Source organism: Peromyscus californicus, unplaced genomic scaffold (assembly GCF_007827085.1).
Source record: "Peromyscus californicus insignis strain IS unplaced genomic scaffold, ASM782708v3 Scaffold_12__1_contigs__length_115047231, whole genome shotgun sequence".
Lineage (NCBI taxonomy): Eukaryota > Metazoa > Chordata > Mammalia > Rodentia > Cricetidae > Peromyscus > Peromyscus californicus.
The window spans coordinates 90,579,103-90,605,144 of record NW_026294413.1 but is presented as its reverse complement, the minus strand read 5'-3'; the positions used below and the strand labels follow the sequence as shown (position 1 = coordinate 90,605,144).

General features: G+C 39.1%; 1 protein-coding gene and 1 long non-coding RNA gene across 2 annotated transcripts in view; one reads left to right on the top strand and one right to left on the bottom strand.

The window, feature by feature from the left end:
• Dnah12 (dynein axonemal heavy chain 12) overlaps window positions 1–26,042 on the top strand; it is a 178,081-nt gene that overhangs the window by 76,569 nt on the left and 75,470 nt on the right. The window contains exons 35-45 of the mRNA XM_052733823.1: window positions 1,882–1,965; window positions 2,466–2,654; window positions 5,045–5,164; window positions 7,009–7,197; window positions 9,800–9,951; window positions 10,950–11,088; window positions 12,163–12,329; window positions 20,696–20,951; window positions 23,801–24,100; window positions 24,854–25,032; window positions 25,611–25,803. Of these exons, the coding sequence (XP_052589783.1) occupies window positions 1,882–1,965; window positions 2,466–2,654; window positions 5,045–5,164; window positions 7,009–7,197; window positions 9,800–9,951; window positions 10,950–11,088; window positions 12,163–12,329; window positions 20,696–20,951; window positions 23,801–24,100; window positions 24,854–25,032; window positions 25,611–25,803 (1,968 nt within the window). The remainder of the gene's footprint in view (window positions 1–1,881; window positions 1,966–2,465; window positions 2,655–5,044; window positions 5,165–7,008; window positions 7,198–9,799; window positions 9,952–10,949; window positions 11,089–12,162; window positions 12,330–20,695; window positions 20,952–23,800; window positions 24,101–24,853; window positions 25,033–25,610; window positions 25,804–26,042) is intronic.
• Window positions 13,378–14,837, bottom strand: LOC128107653 (uncharacterized). Its single transcript, XR_008217168.1, has 2 exons — window positions 14,218–14,837; window positions 13,378–13,512 (listed from the first exon to the last, which is right to left on the bottom strand). It is a non-coding gene; the product is annotated as an uncharacterized LOC128107653 (long non-coding RNA).

Here is a 26,042-nt window from a genome sequence, read left to right as displayed (position 1 = left end):
CTTTTTAGTAAAGACTATGCTAAAGTAAGTCTTTTTGTTTTTTAATAGAATGAAAGTGTATTATATTGGCTGCTGTGTTAACATAATAATTGTCTTAGTCACTGTTCTGTTGCTTCAAAGAGACACCATGACCAAAGCAGCTCTTAGAAAGAAAGCATTGACTGAGGGCTTGCTTAGAGTTTCAGAGGGTTAGTTCATTGTGATCATGACAGGGAGCATGGAAGCATGCAGGCAGGCACTGGAGCAGTAGCTGAGAGTGATATCATGATCCATAGGCAGAGAGAGATACTCTGGGCTTGGCATGGACTTTTGAAACCTCAAAGCCCAAACCCAGTGACACACTGGAAATATACAAAGACTTCAAAGACAATGGTATGAGGATAGTAGAAGCAATGGATATAAAGCAGAACTTACCTAACAAAGGAGATAAGACCAGCCATGATGAGAAATTCCTTACAAAAATGACGAGAAAGTGTATTAGGAAAGAACTGGTAGGAGTAGAGGAGTGGAAACTGTAATCAGGGTATATTATGTTAGAAGAAAATGTATTTTTAGTGAAAGGGGAAAAAGTGTATTAGGTGTCGTGGGAAGGAGAACTGGATGGCTGGAGCTGTGGACAGAGACTAAGACGCTTGAATTTAATAGTTCAGAATTACTTAGGTTTGTTTTTTTTTTTTCAAGAGGTAAATTTCCAGATATATGAAATGAATGGCTGGAACAAAGTAAATAAAAAACAAATGAAGACAGGATGGTCAGGAACATAAGATGTTATTGTTTTAAAATGCTCAGGCTGGAGTTAGAATTCAACTGGGCCAAGTGCTGAGGGCTTTGATGAGGAGAGAATCACTGGGACCTGGTAGGTGATAGCAAGGCAAGGGTTGCTAGACGGCTGACTTGCCCTTGATGGTGAAGTCTAAGAGGTTGGTAGACAACACAGTAGAGTGAGTGATGATGTTATCTTAACTTGGTAGCAAGTAGAAGAGTGTTTACTGGTATAATCTGATATACATTTGAAAAGTATTCTAGACGAGTTCTCTCAAGTAAAACTTTTCCTACAGTTCTGGAAATGTCTGCACTGTTAATGTAGCCATCAATCAGTCACATATGGCTTGTTAACATTTCATTTGCAGAATGGCTTAGTATAGCTGGAGACCTGACCTTGGGGTGGGGAGAGAGCCCAGAAGTAGAGTGCCTGCCTAGCATGCATAAGGCCCTCACTTCCTCTTTGGCACCAAGAAAATCAGTGCTAAAGAACTGAACTTTAAACTTCATTTAATTTTACATTGGTCACTTAAATACAAATAGCTCTGCATGACTAGCAGCTACCATATTACACAATGCAACTCTTTGCCGTTCTATTTTATACCTAAGGAGTTGAATCCAGAAGTGTTAGAGGCTTCACTGTTGACATATGACCTTCTAGACAAGGTAAACTTGAGTCTAGAATGGTGATTGTAGGAGCGAAGAGGAAACCGAGAGAAAAGTAAATGTGGGAAAGACTTTGGAAACTGAGAGAAAAGTAGATGTGGGAAAGACTTTGTAGTGAAATTAATTTGATATATGAATAGTTGATAATAACAGTTACTAATACTATTAAAATTTAATCATCTCAAAGCCAAGGAGATTGAGATAAGGTAGTTTAATAATAATGGGAAAGTTGAGAATTGAGAGAAATGATGAATTCAAGTTTTGAACATATATGATAAAAGAGGGAGTGTTTTAGATTAAAGAAGATAAGGAGACATCATAAACACAGGGCTAGACTAGAGTTTTTTCTGGCTTCCAGCCATATTCATGTCTTTATATGGTAACATGTGCTTTATCTATAAACAGATTACTTTTACCTAAATTTTAAAATATGTGAAAAATATTTCCCCTTAGCTTTGCCTTATGAGTGGAGAAATCATTCAAATGTCTCCTCAGATGAGCCTCATCTTTGAAACAATGGACCTTTCACAGGCTTCCGTGAGTTCTTGATATAATAGTATTTTGTTATTTGTTGGTTTATTCATTAATTGAATCAAAATATTTTATTTTGTGTCCTAAAATGGGTTTAACACCAAGGATGTACAAATGAATAAGACTCAATGTATGTTTAAAAAGAATGAGAAGCATGCTAATAAATAATCTCAATACATAGTTACACATAAGTACTCTTAGAGTATGGAGGGAACTGAGTATCCATGGGGGTAATGAGGAGAGAAAGACCTTAGAAGATGTTTGTGTTTAACCTAGTTTTGCAGAAGAGTCAAGACTTCTTCAAAGAGATTAGCTAGGATTGGGCATTTCAAATTATGACTGGATGATGTATAAACATGAAGAGGTATAGGATGTCTAAGGACCTGACTGAACAGAGAACATCTAGTGTGTGTTAGACTGTAGAAACAGGCAGACCTAGATCATGAATGGACTTTGAAGTGCTAGCTGATAATTGTCAGATAAAAGAAAACCTTTTTTTTCTCCAGCCTGCCACTGTGAGTCGTTGTGGTATGATTTATTTGGAACCTTCACAGTTAGGATGGGAACCACTTGTGAGTTCATGGTTGAATTCATTGAGAGAGCCTCTAAGTGAACCAGAATATCAAATTCTGCTGAATGAACTTTTCAGATGGCTGGTACCACCTTCTTTAGCATTTCGTAAGAAAAAATGCAAGGTAACGTCACTGTAATTCTCTGACTCAACTCTGATTTCCGAAGACTCTGTCCAACTTAACTAAATCTATAGTCACTGTGCTGAGTGACTGACTAAAGCCAGTTTCTCTTTACCTTTCTTTTATTTATTTATTATTTTTTTTTATTTTGGCCTTGAACTCACTATATAGCTGAGAATGACCTTGAATTTCTGATCCTCCTGCCTCTGCCTCCCAAATTCTGAGATTACAAGCATGTCCCTTCCATGCCCAGCCTTCTTTGATTTTATATTGCTTAAATTGCAAATAACTTAAAAGATTAAATTTACTTTAACTAGAGTATTTATATCAAGCCATAGTTTCTAGACCTTTAAAAATCCCTATATTTTAAAAAATATTTTAGGTGCTAGAGAGATGGCTCAGTGGTTAAGAATACACACTGCTCTTGTAGAGGATCCACATTCAGTTCCCAGCTCCCATGTTGAGTGGCTCACAACTGTCTATAACTCCAACTCCAGGTTCTCTGATGCCCACCTACACTCAGATGCGCATATGTACACACACATACACATACACACACACACACACACACACACACACACACACACACACACACACTTTAATAAAAATAGATTTTAAAATATTTTAAATATGTGTCTTTTTAAACTCACATGAGTGTTTAGCATTTTGTGAAGATTCTTTATGCTGTGCTATTTTCCTGAGGCTATCATAACAAATTACTACAAATGTGGTTTCCTAAATAACGGAACTTTACTTTCTCATGGTTCCGGAGGTTAGAGGCTGACATCAAGGTGTTGGCAGAGCTGTGCTTCCCTGGAAATGCTAAGGGAGAATCTCTCCTTTGTCTTCCAGATTCCGGTGACTCCAGTTCTGTGGTTCATGGCTGCATAGTCCCTTCTTCCAGCCTCACACAGCCTTTCCTCTGTGGCACTTGGGGTCTTAGATTTCATGCCTATTGAATAGTTCATAATGATGTCCTCATCTCCAGATTTTTAGTTACATCTATAAAGATCTTTTACCATAAATTCTTGGGATCATAATATAGAAGACCACCAATGCACATATATCATTAATATATTGATACCAGAAGAAACTCAATGGCTTCCCATCCTAAAATACAATTTTAGGGAGAGAAAAGATATGGTATTAAAAGAAAAGCACTAGACAGTTCCACATTGCAAAGATGATTTATGGTGACTTCATAGGGAAAATCAAAGTTGTTAGCAATTTCTCAGTTTGAAATCCCTACTACTATAAAAATAAATAAAAACAAAATAAGCTCTGTCTTTCAGGTAGTGAGTGATGGGTTTTCTTTTCATAGTTGTCATATTTTCTATGTACAGCCAGTTCTAAAGTAATGTTGGCTTATATCCTCCTTGGTAATCTTTGCATGTGTCTTCTCTCCAGCCATTTCCATACCTCAGCCTTCCCTGGAGAGTGTGGCCTCAGTTCTGACTTCTCTCCTATCTGGATCATTACAGTAGCATTGCTCTGGTGCAGTCCACACCTTACAGTTAGAACAGAGATTCTAAATGCCCACTCATCCTGTTTATTCCCTACTTAAAAGTCCTTTGGAGCCTTAGTCCTATGATGACCTTTAACAAGCCCATATGACTCTTGGAGTCTGATTCTTGTCTGCTCCTCAAGCATAATTTTTTTGTCATCCCGCCTTTATATTATCCTGTAAGTTCACCTTAGCAGCCCGTCTCTGCCTGTATTTGTTATATAATTTTACTGCCTTAAACATCCTTCCCTCCTCTCCTCTGTTTACCTAACTTCCATTTTCCTTGAAAATTCAGTTCACCTTCTTCTTCCCTGGGAAGGCCTTTTGTTGTTTATCCTTCTCCAGTTTCCCTGAAACCAATTTCTGGGCTATTCCTCCCCCAAGCACTCTAGCACCTTCTCTCTCTTCTGAGACTGCCTCCTTCATAGAATTATCTCACTATAGTATATTTGCCTGTTTTGTTTTAGTGTGACTCCTTTCCAGGGATTGTGTCTCTTATTTCCACATCTCCCAGCTTGCTCCATGGTTATAAATATAATATGTCTTTCATAAACATAGAATAAATAACTTAATGATTGGCTATAAGAGACTCCATTCCGCTATCCTTAGAATATTGTTTATTCTTTGTATAGTACCTAATTTCCATTTGTCATGGGATTTAGAATAAGAATACATTGTGTAAAGTTTGTCATATGATAAGCCAAACTAAAACCTTTTGAGACATGGTTTTATTGTGCCTACAGTTTATTTTCTGTAAGCTTAAAAGTTAAAAGAACATGTCAATAATGTACATGCTCTTACCATTTTTATACAATGAAATGTTTACTTGCATTTCTTCTCCAAATAAGATGGAAATTTTCAAAAGCATTTTATCATTTTCCCTTTGCAGGAACTAATTCCTACAAGTAACATCAATGCAGTTGTCTCTCTCACACGCCTCTTTGAGATACTTCTCTGTAATGTGCTGGAAAATGAACCCACTACCAAGCACACTCGTGTTTGGATTATGGTTGGTTTTATATTTAAGGTGGTTTTAAGTTAAAAAATAAAATGTGGTGATGGAAAATAAGATTTGTATTCAGAAAGACCTTTATAAGACCCAGAGCAGTTTTTTGATGATCACTGAATAATAGCTGAGGACACTAAGCTAGCCTGACCTGGTATTCATATTCTAAAAACATTCTAAAGAAAATAAAATATGTCAGAATGAACTCAAACTATGCTATTCTTAATGAAGCACCATGTGTTGATAGTCCCTTGATGGGTGGCGCAGTGTTAAACTCACTTGCTTTAAATTAGCTGATTTTGTTAGTCTTAGTGCTAAGCAGGCCTAGAGGCTGCACAGAAACTAGCTATGAAAGACTGGGGGAAGGTACCCAACCAGATGGGTGGATATAGGCGGAATCAGTGGATGACTTACGGAGACATTAGTAGTAGTCCTTGCTAGCCAGTGTCTAGAGTTCAAAGAAGACCAGAGACTATAGCAATTGTGAACAGAAGTTACCAAAGGGAAACAAAAGAAGAAAACTAAACATTTTTGTTCCCTGTCTGCACCTTTCTCCAGTCTACCACCTTGTTCTTAATGCACTCTGCCCTCCCTTTGTCTTCCTTTATGTGGTGGCAGCACTTCCGTCTCATGGTTTTTCCTCCACCTTGTTGTAAAAAAACAAAACAACAAAACAAAAAACAAAAAAAACAAAAACAAAAACCCAAAACCAACCAAACAAACGAAAAACTACCTCTTAGGCAAGCGAGGTCGCTCAGTAGGTAAAAGCACTTGCTACCAAGTCTGACAAGTTTAATCTCCGGGAGTCACGTGAGTGGAAAGGAGAGAGTCAACTCCCATCAGTTGTCCTCTGCCCTCCACACGTGTGCTCCCCCCCCACACACACAAATAAATAAATGAAATGTAATGCAAGCCTTCCCTCGCACCTTCCATCCCTTCACAAATGTGTTGTGTGACGTTTGTTTACCTGACTTCTCCTTATGGTTGGAGTTGTCTTTTCAGGACTATCTGTTCACATTCTTCCACAGCTATTATTGTTAGCTTTCATAAAACTACCCCAGGAATAGTCCATCTATCTATAATTTTGTGCATTTCCAGAAAACTTTTGTTCTCTTGATACACCCAGACTCCTAATTTATCACATGGTTCAGAATACTTCATAAGACTTATGTAGATTGATTCCTGATTGAGAATTTGAGGGCAATGTTTTCATTTAGCCAGATTAGGCATGCACATAGAATGAAATTCAAAAGTCAAAAGCATATTTTCTGTTTATACCAGTCTTTTAGCCACCCTCAACACAACTATTGTTAGTGCCCCTCATCGCCTTGTGAAGGCATCATTTTATATATATATATATATATATATATATATATATATATATACTCTTTCCTGTGTGTGTATGTTATATGTCAATATTTACTAATTATATTTACAAACTATATTTACTTATTTGCATCTCAATTGCAATATGTCTTGATTTTTTTCCATATCAGCGTTACAGAGTTACATCATTTTAACCGCTGTGTATCCATCAACATGTGGGACATACTGTAAATAAGAAAGAGAGATGTAACAAATATTTTTATACATATATCATTTTCACTGGTAGGAATATATTTGAGGATGAATTGAATAGATGTCCCTAGGTCATTTGATGTAGGCATTTAAGTTTTTGATCACTACTGCCGAAGAAATGATTCTTTATATGATTTAGCTGTACTAAGTTCTACTTTGTTTATTTGCATGACCTTTCCCAGTAATCAGGCCTTAATATATTAAATTTTAGCTATTCCTTGTAAATGTTCTTTAAAAATAGTCACTCTAGTTAACTTTTTCCCCAACAGGCCTGCTTTATATTCTCTTTGATTTGGTCCATCGGAGCAAGTTGTGACACAAACGGTCGCCTTGCCTTTGATAATTTCTTACGAACAATTGTAACAGGGAAAGATGAAGAAGAACCAATGCCAAACTCTGTGGGTAAATGGGAATGCCCATTTGATGAAAAAGGCCTGGTCTATGACTACATGTATGAGGTATGACTTAAAGTGCATGTGAGGACAAAATGTGAAACACAAAGCCCTGGGGCAGCAGGCACAATGCCTGAGTTTTCATCTGAGTGATGACTCCCGTGCTGAGATGCTTCGTCCCTTCTTTCTCCTGTAGACTTGTTCTAGTCACAGCTTATGATGTCACATGCAACTTTAACTTACTTTCACACTCTGTGAAAGAATTCTTAATAGCCTTCTTTAAAACAGAAAACATTTAATCCATCATCTTATTCATGCAAATTTTATTTTACAACCATGAGATCTAATTAGAGCCTTGGTTATAATTTTACCTATTTATAGAAATCTAGAAAGAGACAGGACTCAAACGGAACTAGCAGTGGAAAATGAATTCCTTCACACAAATCATATAAACATAGAATTTTAAGAATATGACCAAAGACAGTTTTATCTTTATTAGTCACAGGGGAAGTCAGTGAAATAATCTCTAAAAGTGAATAATCAAGAGACAGTAGTACAAGCATGTTTTCTAACAACTGAAAGTAAATATCAAAATATCCAGTTTAAATAGGTAAAAGTAGTTGCCATTGGGAAAGAGAAAATGGGAATTGAGAACTGTTCCTTTTTTAATCTTTTTGTTTGTTTGCTTTTGTTTTGTTTTTCAAGACAGGGTTTCTCTGTGTAGCCCTGACTGTCCTGGAACTCACTTTGTAGACCAGGCTGGCCTTGAACTCAGGGATCTGCCTGCCTCTGTCTCCCAAGTTCTGGGACTAAAGGTGTGCGCCACCACATCCAGCATCTTTTTCTTAACCTAATAAAGCTTTTAACTCCAAAATACATGTCTATATAACTTTAATATGACTCTAAGAGTTTTTTTAAAAAGTTAATTGCTGAGCTAGTGAGATGACAATTAGCAAAAACACTTGGCACACAAACTTGAATCCCTGAGGTCTACCATGTGTGTCCCTCAGTGGAAGGAGAGGGCAGGTTCCCAGAAGTTGCCCACTGACCTCCATAGGCTTGCTGTGGCACCTCTTTGCCTAATAGAACACAGCAAACAATTCGTAGCACCAGTTAGGCACTGGAGCGGGTCCTAGACTCTGGCTACTTTGCCAGGAATTAACTTTTATTATTCGATAGTAGGAGACCTAGGGATCTGCAAGGGAAAGGGAAGAGTAATCAGGAGAAGAGAATTATGATTGAGGCTGGTACTGACTGGAAGACATCAGGACAGCAGCATGTTCAGCCAGTGGGTCAAAAGAATTTCAAGACTTTTTTGTTTTGTTTTTGTTTTTTACAAGCTAAGTTTTCTGAGTGTAGCCCTGTCCATCCTGGACCAGGCTGGCCTTGAACTTGGAGAGATTCACCTGCCTATGTCTCTGGAGTGCTGGAATTAGAGGCATGCCCTACCATCACTCAGCATGAATTAAAAGACTTTAATAGTACAGCTCTGCTGATTATCTTGGCTGAACATCAGCGTAGGTCAAAAAAGACAAAATAGCAAACAAATACAGAGGTCTCAAATGATGTTTTATTTTTAGTTAGATTATAGCTTATTTACTTTAAGATATGAAAGATACGAAACCAAAATCTAACAAATTGCAACTTAAGTTGCACTAGAATACTTTGAAATATTAAAGGCATTTAGGAAAGATTAGATATTAAGAGGACATAAATTCATCTGGACATGATTGTGCACACCTTTAGTCTCAGCACTCAGGAGGAAGAGGCAGTCGGCTCTCTGTGAATTCAAGCCCAGCCTGGTCTACAGAGTGAGTTCCAGTACAGCCATGGCTACAGCTATCTCAAAAACTAAAGGACATAAATTTTAGATAAATTGATTTTATGATAAAGTGATGTTTACATTCTTTGGATTATCATTAAAAATTAATTGTATTAATTGAGCGGTAGATTCATGGATGTTTATTAATCTGCTTTATTAATAAAGATGTTACTTACATTTTATAGAATTATTATAATATTACATTATAAATGGGGAAAAGACTAAAGTTTTTAATTTTGAGAGGTGTCCTTTAGAATATTTAAAAATGTTTATGTGTATGGGTGTTTTACCTGAATGTATGTATGTGCGCTAAGTGCATGTTTGGTGCCTAGAGAAGTCAGAAGAAGGCATCAGATCTCCTGGAACTGGAGTTACAGTTGCGAGCTGACACGTGGGTGCTGGAAACTGAACCTGGGTCCTCTGGAAGGACAGCCAGTGCTCTTGCGCACTGAGCCATCTCTCCCTGATTTAGAATTCTTAATAAAACTTACTTTTCAAAAAAAAAGACAGTAAGTCCCTTTTCCAGTGCTAGTCATCCAGGAATGGAGGCTCTGGCTGTGAGTGTTAATGGACTCTCGATGTTATCTCAGGTTGCAGATCCTTACTGTAGTAGCTGCCGTAGCCCATTTGTCTTTATTCTTCTGTAAACGGCTTGTTTCTGTTCTTTACCCATCTTTCAACTGAGTTAACTTTTCCTTGTCAATAGGTAAAATGTCATTGTGTTACAGTTGTTATGTTTTATCTAAGGGCTCAAATTTTAAGAAGCAAGTGTTGTAAGTATTGAACAGATTCTTTCAGATGTAGCAAGTACATAGTTATAATATTTTAAAACATTTTCTCTTACAGTTAAAAAACCGGGGCCGCTGGCTCCATTGGAATGAATTAATTAAAAGTTCTAGTTTAGAAGACAAACGTACCAAGATTCAAGACATCATAGTCCCTACAATGGACACAATAAGATATACTTTCCTAATGGATTTGAGTATTACCTATGCAAAGTAAGAAACTCTACTGTAAACATGAATTCTAAATGTAACAGTACCATTCTAATAAAATGGTAGCATTTTTTAAAGTAAACTTTAAGGTCATTGAGTTTCAGGCAGCTGAGACTGTGGCTGGGAGCTAATTAACATGTTCTAAATGATAGCTACTGTTATCGGAAAACCTAGAATTCAGCTTTCTTATTACTCACTCCAAAGTTTTAACGGAACTATAGTTTACTGCCTTTTAAGTCACCAAAATTCACTTGTAGTGTTACTATTGAAAAGCTATCGATTCTGGGATGGGGAAATGGCTCCGTCAGTAAAGTTTTACTTCCTAAGCGTGTGGAACCAGACTCCATCTAAAAAGCAATGGGCATGATGGTGCACACTTGTAGTCACAGCCATGGCAAGATGGGAGAGAGAGACGGGCGGAACCCTGAAAGCATATGGGCCAGCTAGCCTAGCCTTCTTGGCAAAGTTCTAGGCCAGTGAGGGACCCTGTCTCAAACAAAAGGTGGGAAGTACCTGGGAATACTACCATGGTCGTCTCTGAACTCCATACATGTGTTGTGCCTGTGCATGTCTACACATACATATGTACTCATACAACCAACCACCCCTCCACAAGTCTATGCATTTTACATACAGGTTCAGTGTCTCCAGACTAGTAGGGCAGTAACCTTTTGGAGAATGCTCCTATCTCTGCTTCTCATCTCACAGTAGGAATGCTGGGGTTGCAGACACCAGCTCCCAGGTCCCTTGTTACATGCGTTCCAGGGATCCAAACTCAGGTCATCAGGCTTGCAAGGCAAGTGCTTTTACCTGCTGAGCCACCTCCTCGGTCCTACCTTTGCTGGGCTTTCGTGAACAATTATGTGCATGTGGGGTTTTAGGTAGAAATGACTTAACTACTATTGAAAGTTTTTTTAAAATACTTACTTGAGTTTCTTTCCATAAAAATGCTTTCCTACTTTCTTCCATTTTGAATTATGTTATTCATTATTTTCATCAAGGCCACTGCTTTTTGTGGGTCCAACTGGTACAGGAAAGTCAGTGTATGTGAAGGATAAGCTAATGAATCACTTGGAAAAAGACAAGTACTTTCCTTTCTATGTCAATTTCTCTGCACGGACCAGTGCGAATCAGGTTCAGGTTAGTATAAAGCCAGAAACTTGGGCTTATAAGCATTATGCTTTATCTTATTTGATAAACATTAAAATATTTAGTTATATGTTAAACATGCAACTTTGTAAATCTATGAATAAAAAGATAACGCTTTTGCATTAGCCCTTTATTAAGATTTGTCACTCATTGTGGCTTGAGAAGCAACAATTGACTTACCTGGAGAATAAAGTGTAAGAAACGCTCATGTGTGTGCATACAAGAGTAGTGGGTGGGCATAGGAGAATATCCAGTTGTTTCCGGTACTCTGCTGGATGACTTTTAAGGACATTTGCTGCTCACTTGATTGGTCCAACCATGATATATTGCATGACCTTCTTTTGCCCCTAAATGTAACAAGCTGAAACTATTTCATGAAGCTTCTTGTAATTGCCACATTTAGCATCTGTTCCTAAATTTGTGCCTACTTATTCTCCCCAACCCTATTTCTGTTGTTTTCAGCCAAGAGATTTATCTTCATTTCAAAGTCATGCAAAGTTAGAATACTGTAAAATTTTTAAATAAAATAATCTTGGTATTCAGTTTTACAATGTCCAACAAGTTTAAAAATTACCAGAAATATTTAAAAAGCATATACATTTATGTTGACCTTAAAAATCCAAAGGTTGGAAAAATTAATGCTTTTAATTAAACCTTAGGTAAAGGGGTATCCAGTGTGAAAAGTATTATAGAGTTATACATGTGTATATGTAATGCAAGCTTGACATGTAAACACCTGTTATAAATCGAAGTGCAAGGGAGAGCTTCAACAGATGTTATCTGAACTGATGTCAAGTTTAAAGTTTAGTATCATTTTCAGTAAGAGTAGCTCAGAGTAATTACGCACATAACATATAACATTATTTCCTCTCAAAGATTGTTCAGTCCTTTTTTCTGATGTTAATTTTTTATGTTAAGTTATTGACTAATTAACAAATGGTAGCTGCTACTGGTATACCATGGATACTGGCTGCATAGATCTTAATATTGACTTAATCAATGATGATAATAGTAAATTTGTAATATTTTCATAGGTAAATATACCTTTTCTTTTTAAATTTTTAGAACATCATTATGTCTAGATTGGACAAAAGGCGCAAGGGAGTATTTGGACCACCTATGGGAAAGAAATGTATAGTGTTTATAGATGATATGAACATGCCTTCATTGGAGAAATATGGAGCTCAGCCTCCTATTGAGTTATTACGACAGTTTTTTGATTGTGGACACTGGTAAGTAATTCAATTAAAGTCTATTTTTCTTCTTATTTATTCTTCTGTCATACAGTACATCCCTACCACAGCCTCCCCTCCCTCCACTCCTCTCAGCTCCCCCACCCCCTCTCCCCTCTTCTCCAGATCCACTCCTCCTCTGTTTTCCTTCAGAAAAGAGTAGGTAGGCCTCCCAGGGATATCAACCAAACATGGCATAACAAGATGCAATAAGACTAGGCACAAATTCTCATATCAAGGCTGGATGAGGCAAAGTAGGAGGAAAAGGGTCCCAAGAACAAGCGCACGCGCGCGCACGCACACACACACACACACACACACACACACACACACACACACACACACACACACAAAAAAAAAAAAAAAAAAATCCCACTCTTAGGAGTTCCACAAAAAACCCCAAGCTACCAATATACGTAGAGGACCTAGTGCAGAACCATGCAGGCTCTGTGATTAACACTCCAGTCTCTGTGAACTCCTAGGAGCCCTGCTTAGTTGATTCTGTGGACCTGTTCTCCTGGTGTCCTCAATCCTTCTGGCTCCTACAATCCTTCCTCCCCTGTAGATGTAACCAACCGTCTTCTTAAATAAGAAACACAGAACCAATGCAAAGAAGAAAGCCAAGAGGTCAGAGCTAAGAGCTAAAACCTTACCCTTCCTCCTGCGGTGGTCCTACCTCTCCGAACCAGAGCTACTTTTTGTGTTAAAGTCTTTATATAGAGTTCCTGTCCTGCCTTCTCATTGGTTGTAAACCCAAACACATGACCGCCTCATCACGGCCTGTCTGTATAGGCCTCCAGGTTTTCTATGATTGGTATTGAGATTAAAGGCATGTGTATCCAATACTGGCTGTATCCCTGAACACACAGAGACTTACCTAGCTCTGCCTACCAAGTGCTGGGATTACAAGTGTACGCCACCACTGCCCTGCTTTCCTATGGCTTGCTAATAGCTCTGACCCTGGGTAACTTTATTTATTAACATACAAATAACATTTTAATACAAATAAAATATCACCGTATTTCCCCTTTTCTATTTTTTTTAAGAGTCAACACTGCTTCACGGTTTATTTTGTTGTACATTCTTGTAGAACCGGGTTCATTTTTCCAGTTTTGTAGAAAAATAGATGTTCCAGCCACCATTTACTTAACTGTCTAGTATTTAAGACCAATCAATGTGTTCCCTGGAAAGATGAAAAAGTCTCATGACTAACTCATCTTTTAAAAATTCTTTAAGACGGGTGGTGGTGGCGCATGCCTTTAATCCCAGCACTCGGGAGGCAGAGGCAGGCGGATCTCTGTGAGTTCGAGGCCAGCCTGGACTACAGAGTGAGTTCCAGGAAAGGCGCAAAACTACACAGAGAAACCCTGTCTCTGAAAAACCAAAAAGAATAAATAAATAAATAAAATAAAAATTCTTTATGACAAAAATGTGTGTGTGTGTGTGTGTGTGTGTGTGTGTGTGTGTGTGTGTGTGTGTGTGTGTTTACTCCCAAAGCACAGCATTTCCACAGCAGCAGCCAACATGGGGCTTAGTAGCGTCACTTCACCCCTAACTAAAGCTTTGTATAAACCGGTGATATTACTACAAAAAAACCCCACTGTCCTTGAGAGAAAGGAGGGGCAGTCAGACATCAATGCAAAACTTGGAATGATTAGGTCATAAACATGGCACTTAGAAAAAGTAGCTTATCAGAATAGTCCACACTCAAGTGGTTGGTTACTCTGCTGTCCCTCCTTTAATTTCCCCTCAAAGGAAAAAAAATAAGAAAGAAAGAAAAATAAAATACTTCCTTCAAAAATCCCCATTAAATGTATGTTTATAAAATTTCAGAAATGCCTTGTTACCCGACCCCCCCAAAAAAAAAAACTGCACTAACAACTCTTACAGTTCAGATCTGCCGTTATCACACCTAAGATTGTAAGAGTTCTTGTGTTCAGTAGCTCTCTGGTTTAAGACGGCCTCCATCTCCTTCACTTACAAAACGCTTTCTTCCCCTTGATGGACAAAGATCTCGGACTTGTTGGGAAATGATTCCAGCCTGAAAACATTCCTCTACAAAGCTCTCCAGCACAGAGTATGAGTGTGGGATATCCAGATTAATATCTGGAATTTCACTGTAAATTCTCTCATAACCTCTTTTCATTTGGTCTGTGGTAATGGTAGAAGACTTCCACAAGGATTTTAATAAATCTAAGATCATCTTGAATGCATCTTCTCCAGTTGATTCTAAAACAATTACAATGGCTTCATACACAAGCTCGTGGTGAAAATGAGGTACTTCCAGCTCTTTGTGGCAGTGTTCAGCTTCAGAGATATCTCCAGAGAGTAAATACTCTTTAAGCAGCATATCAATCTCTTTAACAAGGTGATTGACAGACTGCTGCTCGCCTCCAGATCCCCACACACTATCTTTGCGCTTTCCACCTTTAGACATACTCAGAAGCGCAGTAGCTTTATCCAAAGCAGCTCTAGCCTGTACACAATCTACAGTTCCTTTGTAACTATCGATATGCTGGCACTGAGGAAATAAAGAAGGAAATAAATGCAAATTGGATTTCCGCATCCTCTATTAAATGAAGCTAGAATTAATGCCACGGCAGAGAGACGACTACGGAAAAAACTCATCCCGGGACTCTGGCAGAGGCGATTCTGTCAGTGATAATGGAAGTGAAGTCATTAGAAGTGGAGTTTACTGTGCCCACCAGTCCAAAAGGTGGTGCAGGAGGCAAGGGTGTCTGGGGTACACCTGGACAGGTGTATGATGTGGAGGAGGTTGATGTGAAAGACCCGAACTATGATGATGACCAGGAGAACTGTGTTTATGAAACTGTGGTTTTGCCTCTGGATGAGACAGCATTTGAGAAGACTTTAACACCAATGACAAGAGTACTTTGAGCCGGGCGGTGGTGGCGCACGCCTTTAATCCCGGCACTCGGGAGGCAGAGCCAGGCGGATCTCTGTGAGTTCAAGGCCAGCCTGGTCTCCAAAGCGAGTTCCAGGAAAGGCACAAAGCTACACAGAGAAACCCTGTCTCGAAAAACAAAAACAAACAAACAAAAAAAACAAAACAAGAGTACTTTGAGCATGGAGATACCAATGAAGTTGCGGAAATGTTAAGAGATTTAAACCCTGGTGAAATGAAAAGTGGAGTGCCTGTGTTAGCAGTGTCCTTAGCATTGGAAGGGAAGGCCAGTCATCAAGAAATGACATCCAAGCTGCTTTCTGACCTTTGTGGGACAGTAATGAGCACAAATGATGTGGAGAAGTCATTTGATAAGTTGTTGAAGGATCTACCTGAATTAGCATTGGATACTCCTAGAGCACCACAGTTGGTGGGCCAGTTCATTGCCAGAGCTGTTGGAGATGGAATTTTATGTAATCCCCTTTTCTATTTTAATAAAAAGAAAAAAGGAAAAAGCTTATAACTAACAAAAGAAAAACTATATACAAAAGTACAATAACTATATAATATATACAAGTAGTAAATACCTAAACAATGTCTAGTTCATTTGTATTTGATAAATTCAGAGAAAATAATTCCATTATCTATCCTATTGTATCTAATTCACTTTCTATCCTAATTAATCTTCAACTATAACTAACTAATCTTCAACTCCCTCAGAGACCCAAGAAGGAAATAATATTAGCTAACAAAAATAAAAACAGGAAGTACATGCAAGCAACTTCCAAAAAAATTGTGAGTTGACAGAAACAGCCAACTGCTTGGACAGTCATCTGAGGTTTCTCCACAGTGTTGGGGCATCATCTTCAGCCTATAGGCTTAGCATATCAGACAGACTCATTTGTGAAGTAGGATGTACACAAGGTCAACAGTTCAACCTCACATTGGGTGAGAGCAGTCTATATACCAGAAACACCTGAATTCCACTAGTGTCATGTCATGATTCAGGATTTTAAATTCTGGAAATTGTTGATTTTTTTTAATTCAGCTGTCCATTCTTCTTGGCTATGTGTGTATGTGCCTTCATCTCAGCATCCCGTTCTTCTCCACATCCCTCTATCAAATGCCAGTCTACTATTGCGAGGCGTGAGCTTAGTTACTCTTCAAGAATAACTGTTTCAGCTGCTGTTCCAATTGCACATCAGAAGCCATCGGCCCACTGCCTGTTCAGCTGCCTTCGAAGAAAAGGGTACTGTACCTTTTCCGGATTGCGAAGGCCACTTCAGGGATGGTGCCATATTGTCCTGGCCTCAGATGATGCCTTTTGATAAAACCATAACCACACTTGTTTTGACAAGAATCAGTAGTCCTTTGTTTTGTGTCCTGTCTGTCCTGTTTGTCAGCAGTTGATTTGAGGATACTTTGTTGTCCAGTGGCTAACTTTTGCCACAATGAAAGTTAACTCCAATTGCAGTTTTTTCAATGCCCATATTTCCTCTGAAGTAGATTGGTACTGCCAGGAGCCGACATGTCTCATAGTCATAACAAAAAAGAAAAATTTTCTAAGTTATTAAAACATTTTAAATACCATATTCTGTAGATCTCTGAAGGGTTTGAAGATGACCTGTCTATCTAAAATATATCTACTCAATCTTGAAAACATACCTAATATGACTACAAGTTCTATTATAATGTCTAACTACTAACTTTCATTTCTTTACTCCCCCTCTTCCACGGTGTTCCCCCAAACACTGGCTGATGTCTGGCTGTGGGTCTCTGCATCTGCTCCCGTCAGCTGCCAGAGGAAGCCTCTCTGATGATGATTAGGTTAGGCTCTGATCCATGAGTACAGCAGAATATCATTAGGAATCATTTCATTGACTTTTTTTTTTCTTTTTTGCCAGTCGTGTTTGGTTCTGTCCTAGGACTCTGGGACACTCAGCTTCAAGTTCCTGGTCCAGGCAGTGTCAGTCATGGGCTCCCTCTTGTGGCCGGGGGCCTCAAATTAGACCTCAGCACTTCAGGCAGGACAGGTTGTGGGTCAAAGGTTTTGTGGCCGGGTTCGTGTCCCAGGCCTACCACTGGAAGGCTGGCCTGGTTACTGAACACGGCTGGTTTGCGCTCTTTACCTCCCTTACTAGGAGTCCTCACTGGGGTCACCCTCACAGGTTCTAAGATGTTTCCACTGCACTAGGTTTCTACATCACTCAATAAATGCCCCCCAATTCCAGTCATCTCTTCCTCCATCCCTCCCTTCTCCACCATCCCTTCTGTTCCCACACCTACCCCCAGTCCACCCACATAATCTATTCTATTTCCTCTTCCCAGGAAGATTCATATGTCCTCCTCAGAACTTCCCTTGTTACTTAGCCTCTCTGGGTCTGTGGATTGTAGTGGGATTATCCTTTATTAACACCTAATATCCATGTGTAAGTGAGCACATATCATGTTCTTCTTTCTGGGTCTGGTTGCCTTGCTCAGGGTGGTTTTTTTTTTTCCCTAGTTCCATCCATTTGCCTGCAAATTTCATGAAGTCATTTTTTTAAACAGCTGAGTAATATACTCCATTGTGTAAATGTACCACATTTTCTTTATTCATTCTTTGGTTGAGGGGACATCAACACTGTTTCCAGTTTCTTTTTTTTTTTTTTTTTTTTTTTTTTTTTTTTTTTTTTTTTTTGGTTTTTCGAGACAGGGTTTCTCTGTGTAGCTTTGCGCCTTTCCTGGAACTCGCTTTGGAGACCAGGCTGGCCTCGAACTCACAGAGATCCGCCTGGCTCTGCCTCCCGAGTGCTGGGATTAAAGGCGTGCGCCACCACCGCCCGGCTATTTCCAGTTTCTTGATACTATGAATAATGCTGCTATGAACATAGTTGAGCAAGTGTCGTTGTGGTAGGATGGAGCATCCTTTGGGTATATGCCCAGGATTGGAATAGCTGGTTCTTGAGGTAGATTGATCTCCAATTTTCGGAGGAACTGCCTTATTGATTTCCATAGTGGCTGTACAACTTAGCACTCTCACCAGCAATGGAGAAGTGTTCCCCTTACTCCACATCCTTGCCAGCATGAGCTGTCACTTGTGTTATTTATCTTAGTCATTCTGACAGGTGTAAGATGGGATCTCACAGTAGTTTTGATTTGCATTTTAAGTGTTTTTCGACCATTTGAGATTCCTCTATTGATAATTCTGTGTTTCAATCTGTACCACATCTTTTAATTATTTGGTTTGTTGATACCTAGTTTCTTGATTTCTTTACATAGTTTGGATATTAGCCCTTTATTGGATGTGGAGTTGGTGGAAATCTTTTCCCGTTCTGTAGGCTGCTATTTTGTCCTATTGACTGTGTCCTTTGCTTTATAAAGGCTTTTCAGTTTCATGAGGTCCCATAATGCTGATCTTAGTCCCTGTGTTATTGGTGTTCTGTTCAGGAAGTTGCCTCCTGTGCCAGTGCATTCAAGGCTATTCCCAATTTCTCTTCTAACAGGTTCAGTGTGCCTGGTTTTAGGTCGAAGTCCTTTGATCCATTTGGACTTGGGTTTTGTGCAGGGTGATAAATATGGATCTATTTGCATTCTTTTACGTGCTAACATCTAGTTAGACCAGCACCATTTGTTGATACTTTCTTTTTTCCATTGTCTATTCTGGCTTCTTTATTTTAAAAAATAAAACAAAACAAAACAAAAAACCAAGTGAGTGGCATTTATAGACTGGCTCCTTTCACGTAGCAAGTGTTTCTTAGTGCTGAGTTAATATTCCTTTATATAGATGTTCCATAGTTTATTAGTCCACTCGTCTGTTGAGGATATCTTGCTTGCTTTCAGGACAACTAGTAATACTTCTATAGACAGTTGTTTGAAAATACTATGTGGATATGTTTTAAACTGCGTTAGATAAACACCAACTACAAAAATAGCTAGTGTAATGAGTATCTTAATTTCTTCCCCTGTTGCTATGATAAAAGACTTGGTCAAAACCAACTTAAAGAAAAAGGGAGCTTATTTTAGCTTTCCTGGGTTACAGTCTACCATGGTAGAGAGAAACCAGGGCATCAGGAACTTAAAGCAAGCTACTCACAGTCCATCAGCAGTCAGAAGAGAATACAGGCGTGAGAGCTTGCTTTCTCCACTCTTATACAACCCAGGATCCCCGGCTTAGGAAATGGTACTGCCCCAAGTGGACAGGATTTCCCTCCTCAATTAATGTAATTAAGATAATCTCCTACAGATGTCCTCAGAGGACTGAGGATTCTAGATTTTGACAATTAAAACTAACCTTCACAAATTGTTATGGTAATACAATGTTTGGTTTTAAAATGAGTATGGAATACACTCCCATAATCCCAGCACTCAGGAAGCTAGTCTGAATTCTCCTAATCTATGTCTTATCTTCTTTATTGTCTTTTACAAATAGAAATTTCTATTTTAATGAAGATCACCTTTTCAATTATTTCTTTCACAAGGCCTTTGTTATCATAACTTAAAAACTGACTTACCTAATGTCATTTACATTTTTCTCCAATGTTATCTTCTAAGACTTTGATGGTTTTGCACTTAATATTTAGGTCTGTGGTCCATTTTGAATTAATTGTTCTGAAAGGTGTATAAAGTCACTGTTTAAATTTATTTTTCGGCTGGGTGTTGGGGGCGCATGCCTTTAATCCCAGCACTCGGGAGGCAGAGCCAGGCGGATCTCTGTGAGTTCGAGGCCAGCCTGGACTACAGAGTGAGTTCCAGGAGAGGCGCAAAGCTACACAGAGAAACCCTGTCTCGAAAAACCAAAAAAAAAAAATTATTTTTCTACATGTGGATGCCCCTAGTATTATTTGTTATAAAACCACTATTTTTTGCAAGACCTTTGAACCCAACTCCCCACTCTTCACACCTTCTGATGAAAACTTCAATATTAAAGAACTTAACCACCTGTTGAAAATAGCCAACTAAATTTTGTTGTTTAGATATCTGATGAGGACTTCTTGAAGCTTTATGTTGGTGTAATGGAGTCCTCTCTGTATACAAAATGTGTAGGTAATATGTAGACATTGTTATTGCACTCTAAAGATAAGATCCCAGATGGTAAGAAGATCAGGACTTTACCATGACCAGAGTGATGTATACTTCAAACTGAGACACTACTGAGAATAACAAGCACACACCAGACTCAGCCTAGGCAAAGTGGAGCAGCCACCCCTAAAATAACCAGCTACAAGTACGTTGCAGCAACACTTCCAGAGAAAAGGAAAATTTACAGAATCAAACTGTAAGGAAGCGTGGAAAGAAGGGGAAAGGCAGAAGAAGGGAAACAGAATTAGCATCCCTGACAGGAGGAGTAGAATATTTTCTTCTACTTGAAACCTTATCTAAAAGTTATTCCCTTTACAAAAGCCAAAGCTAAGTTTAAATTTCTAAGGCTATTTGTGCTTCATTCTGTCTTCTTCTCTTTCTTTGTCTTTGTGTGTGACAGGTATGACCTTAAGGACACCAGTAAGATCACACTGGTTGATATAGAACTGATAGCAGCCATGGGTCCTCCAGGTGGAGGAAGGAACGCGGTCACTCCCCGTTTCATTCGACATTTCAACATCTGCACGATCAATACGTTCAGCGATGAAACCATGGTCCGAATCTTCTCATCAATCATGGCATTCTACCTTAGGTCTCGGGATTTCTCTCCAGAGTACTTTGCAATTGGACACCAAATAGTCAGTGGGACTATGGAGGTGAGCAAGTAATGCGACGGAAGATGTGTTAGTGTCAGATGCCACCCTTACTTGGTCTTCTTTAAAAACACCGTTCCCCTTAGCCATCTCTGGTTTCCATTGGCAGAGATCCTGTTCAGACAGTTTTAAGAGCAGGAAGACGACAGATTTTGAAAGCAGAGAATCTAACTGGAGTTGAGCCTTGACTGCTATCCCTAGCTGGATGTCCCAAAACAAGCCGTTTGACCTTTTGGAGTCCCAATGTTTAATCACTAAAATGAGATATGTTTCCTAAGGTTATTGTAAGGAATTTGCCCATAACCAGTGCCTGCCACATCATAATCATTTCCTTGATGATTAGGTTCTCACTGTGCTATTTGTTAAATTTTCTCTTTTCTGTCTTCTTCTCGTTCTTCACACTTGTTTTCTTTTTATTTATTCTTCTCTTGTTGTTGGATTTTCTTTTACTCTTGCCCTACACAGCCAAAATGTTGCTGGCTGTTTTTTACTCTTACTCTTTAGGCTCTTTACTCTTTTGGGGGGAGCCCACCACCCAGCTCCCAAATAATCACACACGGAGTCTCATTCTTACTTATGAATGCCTGGCCTTAGCTTGGCTTGTTTCTAGCCAGCTTTTCCTAACTTTAAATTATCCCATCTACCTTTTGTCTTTGGGCTTTCTCTCTTTCTTACTTCTGTAATCTTACTTTCACTTTTACTCCGTGGCTGGCTGGGTGGCTGGGTGGCTGGGTGGCTGGGTGGCTGGCCCCTAGCATCCTCTTCTCCTTGTTCTCTTGCTCCTTCATTCTCTTCCTCCCAGATTTCTCCTCCTATTTATTCTCTCTGCCTGCCAGCCCCGCCTGTCCTTTCTCCTGCCTCGATATTAGTTGTTCAGTTCTTTATTAGACCATCAGGAGTTTTAGACAGGCACAACAACACAGCTTCACAGAGTTAAACAAACGCAACATAAAAGGATGCAACACATCTTTGCGTCACTAAGCAAATATTCCACAGCACAAACAAATGTAACACATCTTAAAATAATATTCCACAACATTCTCTCATAACAATGCATCCCAATCACAGCCTTCCCTCCCTCTACTCCTCCCAGCCTCCTCACCTCACCTCTCCCGCAGGTCCTCTGTTCCTCCATTTTCCTTCAGAAGAGAGCAGGTCTCCCAAGGATATCAGTCGAACACTGCATAACAAGATGTAATAAGACTAGGCACAAACCCTCATATCAAGGCTGGATGAGGCAACCCAGTAGGAGGAAAGGGGTTCCAGAGCAAGCAAAAGAGTCACAGACACCCCCACTCCCACTTTTAGGAATCCCACAAAACCCCCAAACTAACAACCATAACATATATGTAGAGGACCTAGTGCAGACCCATGCAGGCCCACGATTGCTGCTTCAGTCTCTGAAGCCCCTGTGTGCTCTGCTTAGTTGATTTTGTGGGCTGTAATCTCCTGGTGTCCTCAACCTCTCTGGCTCCTACAATCCTTGCTCCCCCTCTTCTGTGGGGTTCCCCAAGCTCTGCCCAGTGTTTGGCTAGAGGTGCTAGAGGAAGCCTCTTTGATGACAGGCTAGGAACTGGTCTGGTCTTACGGCTGTAATTTTTTTCTTAAGAAAAGAAATGTAAGCAGCTTATATACATATTACTTTTACTCAGACCACACACATTACAGTGAAAAATTAGAGCATGCAAGGATGGGAATAAAAAAATCTTAGGCCCATGTGGTCAAAGAACACCTCCTGGTTTGTTCAGGGTGTGTTATCTGACCTCACTCAGAAGCCAGAACCAGCCTCATATCATGTATTAAAGGGGAAACAGTGCACTCGAAGGTAATTTGGGGATAATGTCACCAAACTAAACTGTCTGGGAGCTTGATAGAATGGTCTGGGTACAAGGTGTGTCTTTCAAGGGCGTGGCCACAGTGACTTACTTTCCCCCCACTAGCCTCACCTTGTAGTCTCATCCATCTCTGATAATGCCACTGTGCTATGAACCTATCATTAGATGAGAGCCCAGAATCTAATCTCTTCCCAAAGCCCATCTTCTGCCAATCAAGCCTTTAACACGAGAGCCTTTGGTGGGAGCATTTCAGATTCAAACCATGATTGAGTGGAAGATTAATTCTGATACAGGAAAGTGCTTTTATTTGTAAAATACAATATTTCAAATATTATTTGGAATGAATGGGCTTTGGCTAGGTAGAAGAGATACCTTTTCTCTCACTTTAAAGCATTAGAGACTTACCATGGGTAGACAGGGGGATAAACCACAAAACACATCCAAGTGAAAAATAATTTTGTCATTCTTTTTGTCAGGATATATTAAAAAATTAACTAACCTTTTTAAAGAGAGTAGTAACTTTCCTATGACGAATAGAGCATTCCGGAAAGATATACTTTGTTTCTATATCTTGCCAGTTAAGATAGAGGAGGAAGAAAGGGAGTCAGAGTCTAACAGGAAGAAGGGAAGGGAGAGAATTGATTGATTTAAAGTCAGTGGTCATCTCAAAGACACTATTTTTTCCTCTCTATTTGGGATGCTTTAGAATGAGTTACCTGACTTTAGTTTCTGTTGCAATTTTAAACTGCTTAATAACCTCAGGTCCCCTGTATGTGGGACAATGACATTGAACGGGAACCAAAGTGAGAGGGATGGAACCCAAGTTCACTTGGCTTCACAGTACCTGGTTCAGTGCTCTGGACCAAAATGAGCATATACTCCATGCTAGGCTCAATATTTATGTGTTTTCCAAAGTGATATCATCTAATAGGATAAGTGAAATATTGCTTATACTGTTTGTTAGGGCTGTTAATTATAGGTATTTCATTTTTGAATTGTTGCATTTTTTCTTCACAGATATATAAGCAATCTATGGAAAATCTTTTGCCCACTCCTGCAAAATCTCATTATACTTTCAATTTGCGTGATTTCTCACGTGTCATCCGGGGTTGCTTGCTCATTGAGAAAGACGCTGTAGAGAGCAAGCACACCATGGTTCGTCTGTTTGTACATGAGGTTCTCCGCGTGTTTTATGATCGCCTCATTAATGATGAAGATCGAAATTGGCTCTTCAGATTAATTAAAACTGTTATAAAGGACCACTTTAAGGAGCCATTTGATACTGTCTTTTTTCATCTTCGAAAAGAGAATGCTCCAGTAAGTGTATTTAGTGATTAAAAACATGTCAGGTTAAAGTGGGATTTCCTTAGTAATTAATGAACTTTTGCAAAAATGTACTTGCTTTATATTGAACGTATCCTTTTTACTTTTTCTTATGGGTAGGAGTTTATTTTCAGATTAGTCTGTAGAAGAATGCATGTGATATAGAGGATATTTAGAGTTATTTAGTTATTTAGGTTATTCTGTGGTGACTGTTAATGGGATGGTACAGGGCACATAGCATGCTATATCAACTAGTATACTCTTTTTAACAAAGAAAGTTGGAAAAGATGACTTTCCAGTCTATAGAAAAAGCATCTGAAGAGGTAGCTCAGCAGTTCAGAGCACTGACTGCTCTTGCAGAGGACCGGGTTTGATTCCCAGCACCCTCATGGCAGTTCACAACCACCTGTAGCTCCCGCTCTGGGAGATATGATGACCTCTTCTGGCCTCTTCAGACATAGCATACACACACAGTACACTTGGATACATACCAGCAAAACACTCACAAAATAAAAACAAACAAATCTTTTGATTCCCAGTCTATAGAAAAAGTAACAAAATTTTCTTTTTGCCACATAAAGTTATCATCTTAGGTGTTAATTTTATACAAAATATTATTTGCTATCTTAGTATTAAAAGTAATTAGCTAGTAGTCAACTCATGACATAAATAAAACAAAGTTTTGTATTATTTATTAAATTCATTTTGTAATTTAACTTTTATAACTTTCTGATTTATATTCTATAGGTAACTGAAGAAGACTTAAGAAGTCTCATGTTTGGGGATTATATGAACCCTGATCTTGAAGGAGATGATCGAACTTACATTGAAATTCCGAATATTAACCAGTTTAATGATGTTGTTGACCAGTGTCTGGATGAGTACAATCAAACTCACAAGAGCAGAATGAGTCTTGTTGTGTTTAGGTACCTATGTTTTACATTTATGTATGGGTTGGATACTTTGTTTCTGAATTTTCCTGAATATTAAAACAGAAAATATAGTAAATACCTATCCTATGTATTACAATATAAAACATCAGGATTTTATTAAGTTGCCTGTTTCAGCCAACAGTTCCCTTAATCTGTATTAATAAAAAGAAGCTCCTGGTTTTCCGGTCAGAGTGTGGAGCTGAGAGGACAGCTTTCAGGTGTCCATCCTCACCCTCCCACCTTGTTTAGGACAGGACCTGTTTGCCACTGCATCAGCCCCACTAGCTGGCCTCATGAGCCTCTGGGATTCTCAGATCTGTGCCTCCATCTCCTGTTGGTGTCCTGGGATACCAAATGTTTGTGGCATCCAGCTGTTATGTGGGTCTGGAGATTTGAACTAAGGTCATCAAGCTTGTGAGGCAAGAACTTCCCCAGCCCCAGCGCCTGCGTGCTGTAGTTTTTCAGTAAATTTTGTGTATATTTACAGCACAACATGATGTTATAAAATACTTATAGTAAAAAGGTAAGGAAATGTACATGTATTGCTATGGATAATAACTTATTTTTGGTAGGTATGTTTTGGAACATTTATCAAGAATATGCCGCATTCTAAAGCAGTCTGGTGGAAATGCGTTGCTTATCGGGCTTGGAGGAAGTGGTCGGCAGTCTTTAACTCGTCTAGCTACCTCCATGGCAAAAATGCAGATTTTCCAACCAGAAATTTCTAAGAGTTACGGGATGAATGAGTGGAGAGAGGATATGAAGGTAAAATTATGAAGATATCTAGTGTGAAAAATGATGATAGTTCATTCTTGGACTAGTAAAAGGGGAGTCAGCTGTGCAGCTGTGTATATTTGGGTAGTTATGGCAATACTGTCCTATCCATTGGGTGCCTGCTCTGAGTGGTGAGCACCTCCTGCTTTACTTACATAATCTCCTTCCATAGGTACAGCACTGGGATGCAGCAGGTATAGTTATCGCTGTTTCACTGTTGAGGACACTGA